General features: G+C 42.1%; 1 protein-coding gene across 5 annotated transcripts in view; it reads left to right on the top strand.

The window, feature by feature from the left end:
* The window catches only part of TTLL5 (tubulin tyrosine ligase like 5), a 124,775-nt gene that overhangs the window by 21,845 nt on the left and 90,649 nt on the right, over positions 1 to 12,281 (top strand). For 2 of the 5 annotated variants that reach the window (XM_068683161.1, XM_068683163.1), the window contains exons 10-13: positions 36 to 127; positions 2,204 to 2,311; positions 10,680 to 10,761; positions 12,218 to 12,279. In XM_068683161.1, coding sequence (XP_068539262.1) covers positions 36 to 127; positions 2,204 to 2,311; positions 10,680 to 10,761; positions 12,218 to 12,279 — 344 coding nt within the window. Of the gene's footprint in view, positions 1 to 35; positions 128 to 422; positions 559 to 2,203; positions 2,312 to 10,679; positions 10,762 to 12,217; positions 12,280 to 12,281 lie in introns of those variants that run through there. The other 3 variants (XM_068683164.1, XM_068683162.1, XM_068683165.1) reach the window with 3 other exon arrangements.

Here is a 12,281-nt window from a genome sequence, read left to right as displayed (position 1 = left end):
ACTTGGTGTAAACTTGCTTCTTTTGCTTCTTTTAGCTGTGATGATCCTGAAGTAGAGGATTATGGAAACAAGTGGAGCATGAGTGCAATGCTGAGGTACTTAAAACAGGAGGGGAGAGACACTGCAGGTCAGTAGAGATCCTGTTGTTTTATTCCTTTATTGGATTTTAATCATCCCACTAGTGTGAATCCTAAGAAGTCAGGGAAGAGTCACAGTGAGTCCCATTTAGCATCAGAGCAGGGTGGAGGGAAGCATTGTTCTTTACAGCATACTCTCTAGAGCTGTGCACTTATTCTCTATCCTCAGAGATGAGTCCTATCCCCAGAGATAAGGCCTATCCCCTTCCCTTTTGCAAATAATATTCTGAAATTTTCTCAGGGTGTTTTTCTTAATATTTTTACCTACATTTCCCGTTTCTTAAGGTCATCCCATTCCTTCTAAAAGCTTCCCTCCCTCTACTGCTCCCATGGCCTGCTCAGTCTGATGAGTGACCAACCTCTGGAGAACTGTGCCAGTTTGAATGACTCTTGGATGTGGTGTCATCTTTCCATGGCTCAGGTTTTTGCTGAGTGTTTTCATTTCAGTCTGTGTTTCATACAAAGTTGCTCCCTCTTCCCCACCTTTGCCAGGTCTGCTGGGAGTAAATGCATATGCGGAGCAGAATCCAGGTATATCCTTTAAGGGATACATTACCTGTGATACTGAGCTGTCAGTTACACTACTGATAGCAGCTGAGCCCATCCTGCAAGTGTTACCAGGGAACACGTAAATGATGGAGGAAGGGGTTTGAATCTGGCTTTCAGGTGGAAGTAGACGTTTTCCCCATCATGTGTATGCATGGCTGGCCGATTACTTGTACCATACATTTTCAGTCAGCTCTGTAGATATAGCTATTAATATTGATAACTCCTGCTCCCTCACCCCTCAAGTACAAGACGTGTGCTCATAGGTAAACTGCTGAGCAATGCAAGGAGGTTGCTCTGTAACTGTCTGTCACAAGGCTTCTTGCACCTTTCTCTGATGCATCTGGTTCCGGTCATATGGAGGCAGAATGCTAGCTGGAAAGTGCTGGCCATGTCTGGACTGGCGAGTTTTTTTGTGCTCTGGGATGCTTATGTGCACTTAGACATCCCCATGTTATGTTGCTTCCACTTAGTCTTCCTCTGGCACAGAAGTTCGCATCTGAATTTGCTTGCATGATCCTTTGTAATTATTCAGGCCCCTGCATGTCATCAGCTGAACATGAAAAATAGTAATTGTATGCCTAAATCGAACTCTCTAGTTAAGTGGTTTGTACTAGATGTTCTCTGGGACAGGGATTACCAAAGGTTTGCGTGGGTTTGCTGAGGTTTTGGTGTGTTTGCTTGTGTTGCCTTTGAGGGGTGGGAGAGGCTGCGCTATCATCCTTACTAATTTTTCAGACTATGGCTCCAGTGTTTACTCACTCCCTCTTCCTCTCACTTTTCTATTGCTTGTCCTTGAAAACAGAAACTAAGTGTGTTGTTCTTTCTATTGCATGACTCATCCCAAACCCAGTGTGGGATCCAGGTCTCTATCTAACGTGCATCTTTTCTTGCCCTTTGCTGCATGTCTCAGCTTCTTGTTCCTGAGCTCTGTTTAGGGGTTTATACAGGAGCCAGAGAGAGCTTCCTTACTGAAACTGGAGATTATCTGTAGGTCAGCAGGACAGGAAAATATCGCCGATTATATCATTTTGAAATAATTTGTAAATCATGGTTTGGGAACAGCTGCTTTAGAGGAAGGTGCAACATCACAGAACAGTTATATCATGGAAGTCCACAAGAAAAAATTTTGTACTTCAGTGGTTGTGGCTTATACCCTGTAGTTTAAGGGCTCACCTCACTAGCACGCTCTTGTTTAATCCTTCCTAATACTCTGAGTGGGTGGTGATCAGACTCCAGCTGACTTGTGCTGATGTGCTTGCCACATGTTTCTGCTTACTTGCACTGTACTTATTTTCTTATCATACTCATTTGTGAGCACTTTTGCAGTAGGATATTTATGCATGTACATGTTCCTGCTTGCATGGATTTCCAAACAAACATTGCTTTATCATCCATAGGCTCTCATGTGCTTTGATTCACAAAGGTATCTGTACATATACATATACTCATGCTTTTCTAGGTATCATGTGCTCCTTCACAATCTACTTTTTTTTCCCCCTTCCCTCCCCTCCTTGCAGCACTGATGGCCAATGTGGAAGACCTGATTATCAAGACTGTAGTTTCTGCTGAACTGGCGATTGCTACAGCTTGTAAGACTTTTCTTTCACATCGTGGCAGCTGTTTTGGTAAGGAACTAGGGACATGTTTGTTGACTGGCTCTTGAGTTCTGTTTGAAACTTCCATCTTTCCAGTGCTACAGGGAGACTTGCATTTCATATTGCAAGGAAGCCTGATTCTGTGTTTTTTTCTCAGTATAGGCCTCTGAGGTTGGAGGATGTTGAATCACAATTGCCCCTGTGCCTGCACCATTCATTAAGAGTCTCATGCTAGAAAAGGGGATGGTGAAAAGAGACTTGAAAGGGAACTGGAGAAGTGCTGGAAAGTTGAAGTAACTGACCCACTAGTGTCCTTGCAAAGGATGGCTGTGGATAATGAAATATCCCCTCAGAGCATTTCATACTGTGGGCAAGATGGCTCAATGCAGTTCTGAGTTAGAGCCCTACGTGGGTCTGAGGGTTAAGGAAGAAATGTGTAATGCAGTTCCTGGAATGACAGTGGTGGTAATGCCTCTTGGGCTTGTACTTGTGCAAGAGGACCGCATGGCGGCGTCAGAGCTTATTTCTGGCAGAAGCTGGATGCAGAGCTATGTGCTGGCAAAGGGATTTGAGAACTTGCTGGCAGCAGATGCTGGGAAGGGGTCCAGAAAGCAGCGGCTGGTACCAGAGTGTGCCTTCTCCTGCTTTCCAGTGGCTGCTTCCCAACCTTCCCTAAAGAGGCCTCCTCCTGCTCTTAGCTGCCCTCCGCTCACGTGGAAGCACGCACAAGGGAGGAGTCTTGGGGCAGGGGAAAAGAGTCTAGAATGTGTTTTGGTCAGTGCTTAAACCAAAGACCAAGCTTAGCTTAGGCTATTCTGTGTTTGGGTGTTGGGACTTCTGTTTAAACTAGCTGTGGCAGGTAAATCAATTTGTGTGGTCTTTGCGTTGCATTTGGGTGTTTATAGCCGTACAGCCTGCTACACTAACGTAACTGCTGGCCTCTTTGGATTCCCTGCGCTGATGAGTCATGGTCAAGTACCAAGGAGAGGCCACGGCTGATCAGCTACCTGCCAAATCAGCTACCTCTCAGTCCTTAGCTTCTCCTCAATGACTCTGCCTTTGTTCAAAGTTGGAAAACTGTAGCATACATGGGGGCTTGAGTTAGATGAGCTCTTTAGTGAAGTAATAGTTTAGCAGCTACTCCAGAAATATCAACAACTGGATTAAAAACAAAAACAACAAAAATCCTTCTTAACTGCCTCTTTTTTCATTCTCCCATTTTCCTCTCTGTCGTGTCTCTAGATTCCACTGAGCTGTGTATGTGGAAACTAATGTTCCTCATGTACTTTCTGCTGGGCCTGGCTCTGAGGTTATCCCACTTCCTGCTGCCTCCCCAGGGCTGCACTAACCACCCTCTCAAATGCTCCCCCACAAATAAACTGTTTTGTTCCATTTGTTTCAGTGTAAACATAAATTAAGAGCTTCCCAGGAAAGAGAGCTTAAGCAGGAGCCATACTGCTTCCCTAGGGAGCCTGAGGCATTCCCAGAGCTCTGTACTTTTTGCCACCTTCCCCCACGAAGAAGTGGTGGTCCTTATCCCAAGGTTTGAGCTGCCCTTGTCATGCTGTTTGGCTTGTTCTTCATCTCCTTGTCTTGTTCTGGTGCCACTTTTAACCCTGTTGTAAAAAAATTAAAAAGGCGATTTTTCTAGTCAGAATGGCTGAGTTCAGCTGTTAACATGAGGAAGAAAACTGGGAATGAAGATTTCAAGGCAGCATGCAGAGGCTCCCAGGAGCCTTTTTCTTCATTCTAGGCTGTGAACAATGAAGCTGCATGTGTGTCCTGAGAGAGATTGATCACTTACAGAATATCTCAGACTTCTGAAACATGTTTCTGAGGTTCAGATACAGAAGTAGCTTTTATTTGAAAAGATTATAAAAAAACATGAGTAACTTAATGTGTATTCTGTTGTAGTCTTTATAATGCTGTTGTGGGAGATAGAACTATAGCACAATTACCACCTTCTTCCTAAAAATTAAATCAGAAATAATGTGTTTAGATTACACTGTCAACTTTATTTCTGTAACAGTTTAGATCTGTCATTGTGCTTCATTCTTTTCCCAAGTAAACTTTTTTTACGTAGTATACATTTCTTTTAGATTTGAGGGAAGAGACTCATGCCATGGCTTCTTCATGTTCTAAAACAAGACTGGTGAGACTGTCTGTATGGTTCCAGCTGCCCATGCTTGCCTAGAAAGTGAGAGTGGTAGGTCAGAATGATTATTTTCTAATGTTAAAGTGTGGTACTGCTCAAAATTTGTGGAAAGATTGTAGTGAGTCCCCTTTTGGTTGTGCAATGTTAGCTGTTTACTGCATTTTAGTAAAAATTGATTCTCAAAGGACTTGTGATGCTCACAAGTTTTGTTCTTCGAAAGTGCATCACAAAGTAGTGTAAGTACCATGTGCTTTTGTTGCAAGCTTGTTCGTACATTGATAATAGCAACATGAACTCAGGTCTTTATTTTTTTTTCCCCTTTGATTAGCCAATAATTCCTCCTTTAAAATAAGGCTGCAAGTAAGTATACTTTACCAGTTGTTCCTGAAAAGGGCTTGCTGCAGTACTCTGAATCAGTGCATCATCCTAAAACTGGTCACCAGTTGCGTTGTTCGCTGCTGCTGGAGCCTTCTTTAAGAGAAACTGGATTTTGCACTGACTGGATTTTTTTGCACACTGGATTTTTGCATCTTGGTGTGAACAGGAGGTGCAGGGGGCATACATGCAATCAAGATGACTAAAGACTGCATTGTTCTCTCCTGGAGTAAGCACTTCTGGGTGGGCTAGAAAAGGCAGTGAGGACTCCTTTCAGACAGTCTGAAAACTCTCTCCATAGGATTGTTCAGTGGTAGATGGAATGAAGGCAACTGGGTGCAGCATTTGTTTATGCCAGCATTTGGTGTAGTACCACTTTGTGCACTCACTGAAACATGAGACTGGAGAAGCAATACATTAAGTCCCTTGTTTCACTCCCTGCTCTAGCCAACCCAACAGTGACACCACTGAGCTCTTCAGTCAAGAAGGCAGAGCAGACTAGGATATTATGCATGTTTCTTGTTCCCACCAAGGCATTACTGAGCATCCATCTTAGCTGCTTCTTTGTCCTAAGGGTGAAATTGGCCAGGCTTATGCTACTAATCTACATGAATATGGAATGGAGCATATAAAATATTGTACTACTTGTGTGGTGCTGACCTGGAGCTAAACACTTAAAACGTCTTAATTTGTATCTAATCACCAGTCTTCAACCATCTACATTACTGCTCTTTGTGAACACTTGGTTTTCCTAGTAGTAGCAGTTGACCTGTTTGCGGTAATGGTAGTCTTTTGTAGTATTGAACAGTGTTGGCCTGCTTTATAGAGAATTTTGAAGGATACAAAAAATGTGCAATTAAGGGTTTTCTGCACTGACTTGTTTGACATGATTACAGGAGAGTCCCTGCTTGGAGACTTAGGCCATCCTTATGTATACCACACACGTTTTTGTCTATGAAACCAGACTAAGATATGCCAAACTAATAGCAGAATAATTGTTCCCCACACTTAATCTTTCTTTTGCAAAGCTTAATCCACTCAATTTAGCTCCTTAATGTCAGTCTGTGCTCTAAAACTGGTATGTAAAGATGCCAGCTTTAATCTGAATAAGATTGTCCTCTGAGTCTTCAGGCTCCCATCAGATTCAGAAGTGCTGTACCTTTCTGAATAGGTCTCCTAATGATTGTACTGTGCCAAAGTAGTTTTTGTTAATCTATGTATATCTTCAGATTTGACTGAAACAGTCAGCTGAACATGAACAGTAAGAAGAGTTTGTGGAATAGGTCTTCAAGGCATAGCTCCCATAGGAGCTAGTCTCTATCTGTGCACTGTTTTCCTTAATTGTCACTTCATAGCTCTCAATTGTACCTAACTGCTGGATTTAGGACCCAGAGCTTAGCTGAAAGTGAAAATCCCTGCTGCCACAGGAGTTTTTGGTTCCATTAGGAAACTGTTCTCAGCTTGCTAGCACCAGTTTCTTTAACCTCTTTTCTTAGGGCACTGTATCAGATGTAGCAGGAACGAACTCTTCCAAAAACAGTAATAAGGAAATGTCAACTTTTCACGATCAGTGGACTTGTTACCGAAGTCTGAATCAACACTATGCTCTCATTCCATCTTTTACTGTGTCATTGGTTTTGCAGTGACATTAAGGTCTTCTGCAGATAGCAAAGAATATGGAAGTGAGGTCTCCTGCATTGCTGGGGCTAAGGTTAATGGAGTTTGAAGTTAGAAATCAGAAGAACCTGTGTTAGTAAAGTCAGGAAATATGCTCTATTTTTTTCTTCACTTCAGGTATCTGTGGAGTCAGTTGTCTTTATTTGATCTACCTGCTACGACCTTTTCTTAACTTGGCCACCCAAATTTGTTGAAGACTAGGAAGTAATATACCAACTCTTCCATTCCTCAATGAAATAAGGGAAGTCAAGTGGCGGCATGAGGTGGTTATTGGGGTGCTAACCTCTTCACTGACTATGATTTCACATAATGAGTTGAAAAACATTCTCCTTCATGGAGGATAATTTATTTACCCTGTAAGACTAGCACTATAAAGGCAGCCCAGTTTGCACCAAGACTTGTGTTCTTTGTTTTTTTAACTGTGAAGATTGCCTTTTTAGCTTTTCTGCCCCCACAGTGGAAGGATAATCCTGATTCTGCCTGTTGTTTCCCCTCTAGCTGGATCCTTTCTTCTAATGTTAACACTGAGAGATAAAGCCTACCTTTGTTAAAATAAAGTCCTCTGAAGAAGGGAATTAAAGAACCTGTATTATTTGGAACGCAAGGCAAGTTCCTGCTTTCCCCAGAACACTGTCCAGAATAGAGGCTTTGATCTACGATCACTTGGTGTGAGACACGGTGACCTTTTGCTTACCAAAGCCGAAACTATTATGCTGGCCTCCTGTAGAGTAACAGGAGTGATTGAGAACCTGCTGGTGATAGGTCCCAACATGCAGACTTTTTATGGCACTGTAGCTGTTAAGATGTACAGTTGAAGCAGGTACTGTACCATCACAAGGTAAAGCGATCTCTGTGTTCATTGACTGATTTACAAAATACTTAGCAGCTTCTGAAGCCTCAAGTAAGAAGGAAAAATGGAAGTCTGGAATTCCAGTGGCACAGGTGTAGTTCCTTGCACTTAGGAGTTTCTTTCTCAAAATAAGACTGTCTGTTTTTGTTGCAAAAGCAGCAAAGTTGCATAGTGTGCAACTTTTTTCAGTGTGTATGTGTCACTTCATAACCTCAGGTTGCCTCCACTCAGTTGCAGAAAACCTCCTCTGCAATAAGGCTGCTGCTTTTTCCCTAGTGGACAAGTTGAGAACAAAGACTAAAATTACAGTGACCTTCTAGCAATTGAGCTTATTCTATGCAAAATCATGGAAACATTGTTTGCACTATAAGCTATCTCTTGTGAGTTAGTTGCTAGATTTATAGAGAATAGCAGATTCTTTGGGAATATTTTCTAAAAAGGATTTCCATTACAGTCTCTTACAGGATTATAAGCCAAACTTGGAACACATGGTAATTTATTAGAACCAAGAAGCTTGAGACATCTCAAACCTTCCTCTTATTCTTAAATAATGACATTGGTTTAAAATAAATAAAAATCTCTGGCTGAGCTGTTGCTGCTAGACTTTAGTCTAACTCTAGCACTTCTCTTGGGAGGATTGTGAAGCTCTGTCATCAGTGACTTGTCTTTCTGGGAGTGGGAGGGTAGACGCTGTTCCTGCTGAGTCTTGGCAATAGCCAATACCTCCTGATATAATTTCAGTCTCCTTAGCAAACTGCAGGGGTGAAACATATTTTTGTGGATCACAGTAGCAAGAGAAGGGGAGCAAGGGGAGGCACAGTAGAAACTTGCTATCTTAGTTTCTTCTGTTCTCCTGTTAATAACAACAGTGGTGCAACAAGGGTTGTTGTATGCTACTGTTGCTGCAGCCTGAGGCACATGTTTCTGTTTTGCCCACTCTGTTTTCTTCATCCTCTCTACAAAAGGAAGCAGCAGTCTTGCTGAAGCTGGTAATTACAGAGGGTATACTTCTGGACTTTGCTATGCTCGTGTGATTCTACATTTTTGTACTGCCTACAAATGACCTTGACTTTTCCTTATTTTGTACAAATGGCAGTGGAGTTTCATAGTAGGAGGATGCTACTTCTGCATTTAATCTAGGTACTGCATTTTCCACATGTGGAGGAGGGCCAAGGAGAGATTATTAGGATAATTGAAAACACAGGTAATTAATCTTATTTTTGTGCTGTAAGATCCCAGTCAGACTTGAGAACTTTTTGTGCTGTGCCTTGTATGGGAACCCGCAGGGCTTGATTCAGGTGCCAGAACATGGATGATGCATAACTGCTGAAGTTCTGAGGTAGCAGAGACATCTGTCTAGGCACTGAAGATACAATTTAGGACACAGGGGAGTCTTGGGCCATTGTGGAGTGGTGGTGGAGTATTGCAGGAAACCCTAAGGTGTTGTGGGTGGTATTAGGTACCTGTGTTTAGCAATGGAATTGAGCGGAGAGGGATGCCCAGAAGAACCTACCTTCCTAATAAACAACGCGGTCACAAGGGAATGGAGCACTAGCAACGTGGTCAGGACCAGCCAAGGTCAAGAGGTATCCAATATGTATCTGTAAAAGTGCACGGAGTAAGTGAGCAATTAGGACTACTGGGGTGGGAAAGAGGGAGGCTTAAAGAGCAAGTGGTTTGGAAGAGGGAGGTAAGTGTGGGAGGATGACAAATACAGAGGAGCCAAATTATTAGCAGAGGTCCTCTGAGGGTCAGAAGGGGGGAATGGCCAGCAGCAAAAGAAGCAGAGGCTAGTCAAAACAAAATGCTCTGCTTCCTGACTGGGTTTGGGAGGTTGCAGCCTGGCAGCTGCCACAGGCCCACTCATTGCTTCTCTGCCCTGGGCATGAGATTCCTGTCCACTGGAGTTTGCTGTGCAATAAGAGTCACGGGTCTTCACTAAGTCTGGGATTGTCTTTTGAAATAACATATTAAAAGCACCAGAGGTTTCTCTTGGTTGAAGTGCTTTGTTAATGTTTACTCTTATAATCCCAACCTCCTCCTTTTTCCTACAGTGCAACCTTCCCAGTCTGGGGAGCAAGAGAGCCAAACATAGATTCAGCCTCATTTCTTTGGAGTGAACCAACTCCTTAACTCTCTGTTGTTTTGCTTCCCGCTCACTGTCTGGCTACAGAGTCTAGAAAAGTGAGCAGGCAACACTCACAAATCCTGCTGCCATTTCCTCCCCTTCCAAGTCCCCCCTGCAGCTCATTAACTTTCCATCATAAGCTCCATGAACTCTCATACAGCTCTCTGCTTAGGAAGATCTTGTCAAGCAGTCCAGCTCCCTGGAGCCAGCGTGAACGTCAGGCAGGCGACAAAAAGCCAGGGCCAGAATTCAAGGGAAGCAGCACAGCAAAGAAATTCTTCAGCTTTCACTTCAGGCACTAGGGAACTGATTGATTCCATGGAAATCTTTCTTCTCTGCCAATACCCTGTTCTGTGGTGTTTTGAAAAAATGTGCATAAGTTGCCCTCGTGGTCATTAACTGTATTTCTTAATGCTGGAAGAGAGAATTGCGTTAATGCCAACTTCTGATTTACAGTTGTCTTTGTGTAGCATCCTTCTTGCAACTCTATCCAAACTAGAGAGAACGTGTGTATGGAGTGAAGCAGTAAAATCAGTCTTGGAATGGGAAGCTGGCTTCAGTCTGGCCTGTGTTAAGCAGAACACATCTAGCAGATGTAATACGTTATGAAGGAGAGAGACATTTTAGAAGCTAAGGAAAGAATATTTTTATAGTGACTTGCTGCAAAGTGGCAAACTGTCAATAAGATAAAGAGCTGTGGGAGGTTTCTCTCTGCAGAGAACACCCTTGTATTCTTGTGAGGATATTGCAGAAAAACATATAGGAATAATTGGAAAGAAACTGATGTTGAAGGACATAATTTTCTATATCTGACTGGAACAACAAATACAGGGATTAGAAGGCAGAAGGAGAGTGAAGTTCTGTTGTTACCAGGATCCAATGAAAAAAGCAGAGTGGACTGCTGTGCTTGGGTAAATTCTGTGTGGAAACAAGTTCTGCATGAACTGAAGTTTGTGGATGGCAAAGATTTTTTTTGTATATAATATTTCCCTAGATTAATTTTCTCTTTTCCTCACAAACAATATATTTAATCTGAATTCTGAGGGAGTGAAACTTCCCGCTTGTGGAATGCTGTTTATTCAGCCCTAGAGAGTTCACTGGATTTCACATGCATGATGTAGATAGAAATGACGTGATAGAGACTATTGTTGGACTTTACATGGATGTTTAAAGGTGCTGGAAGGTAAATTTACCATGTTTGCTGTGTTTTCAGAGCTGTATGGTTTTGATGTCCTTATTGATGATACACTCAAGCCCTGGCTTTTGGAAGTGAACCTATCCCCATCATTGGCCTGGTAAGTGATTTCTAGGTTAATACGAGGCTGGAACTGTTGCTGGAGATAGTTGTCCTTGAAACTTGTTGCCCCCATGTGAGGGCATGATTTCATGAGGCCTGCAGAGTATTTGTTCCACTGCTAAGAGCTGACAGGACAGAACTTTGCTTTTCCCTTTGCAGAAATAAACTCATTGCAGCAAAAGGCTTTGAAAGAACCCAGTTGGGATTCCATTTTCTTTTTAATTATTTCTCCTCTACAGTCCATCATCATTGTTAACACATCTTAATCTCCCACCATAGACAAATTTTGAAACTCTCCAGACTATTGTGTGGTGTTTCCATCTGCTTGGCTGAATAGATGCTTTAAGGTTTAGGAGTCAAAGCAGAGTTCAGGCATTATGTGTGACTTGTGCATGCAGATATATTATTGGGCACATTTTTTTGGTCTAGTACTTGTTAGCTAAAATCCACAATATGAGTGCAGTCTTGGCCCTTATTCTGACCTTCGTACCCTAATAAAGCTTGGGATTTATTTTAGTAGATCTCCAGCCATGTGAGTAATGTGCATATTCCTGTAATTAGCCATATCTGACCCTCCTCTTGGGTTTGCATCCCTCCCCTTTTCTTTATCCTGCATAGAAATTTCTTCAACACACTGTTCATCACCCTAGTTTCCACAGTACCTATTTGGTTTTCAGGTGCAACTAGAATGTTTATACAACATTTAATTTCTGTGTTTGTTGGTCTGTGCTTATATATGTACATAGTGGATTATTTGCATTCTTTACCACTTAAAACACTCCAACTCACACACACATCCTTTGCTCTGCTTTGTTATGATCGCCAGCCTTTTTGTACCAGTTGTTGGCATCTTTCACTGTGTAGTAGAAAATTGATGATTTCTCTGCTCCCAAGGAATCCAACTTTGCCTGTCTGACCTAAATTTTATTGATGTTTCTAGTGGAAAAATTATGGATGTGTTTTACCTGACCTTACTGTCTGATCTCTTCATATCTGTCACTTTCCCTAACCGTTTATTCCCATTTATTAGAGTTAATCCATCTGTTTTCATGATTTTACATGGAAAAGGTATCGGTAATTGTGTTTTTTAAGAATGCTAAGAATTCTGTGAAAACAGAAATCTTTCCTCTATTAAACACAGTGTAGATACATTCAGAGAATGTTTCTGGCCAAGCAGAGGTAAAACAAGGCTGTATGTTTCTGCGTTAGGAGACAAAAGCTGTAAAAGAGTTCTAAAATCAACAGATGCAATGTCTGTAAACAGACATACACAAATCTGTTGCTGCTTAGTATTTACTTATACGTGTGTGAATCACCTAGACTTCCTCCCATGTTGATCATGACAATGTTAAGGAGCAATGCAAAGAAAATACGGATTTTTGGTTATTGGTATGTTCCTCTCATTTAATACCAGATAAATAATTCCTCTTGTTCTTTATTGCATGTGGGGATAGTGATGCTCCTTTGGACCTGAAGATCAAAGCTAGCATGCTCTCAGATATGTTCACCCTTGTAGGT

This window comes from Anas acuta, chromosome 5 (assembly GCF_963932015.1).
Source record: "Anas acuta chromosome 5, bAnaAcu1.1, whole genome shotgun sequence".
Taxonomy (NCBI): Eukaryota; Metazoa; Chordata; class Aves; order Anseriformes; family Anatidae; genus Anas; species Anas acuta.
This window is presented reverse-complemented; position numbering and strand designations above follow the sequence as displayed.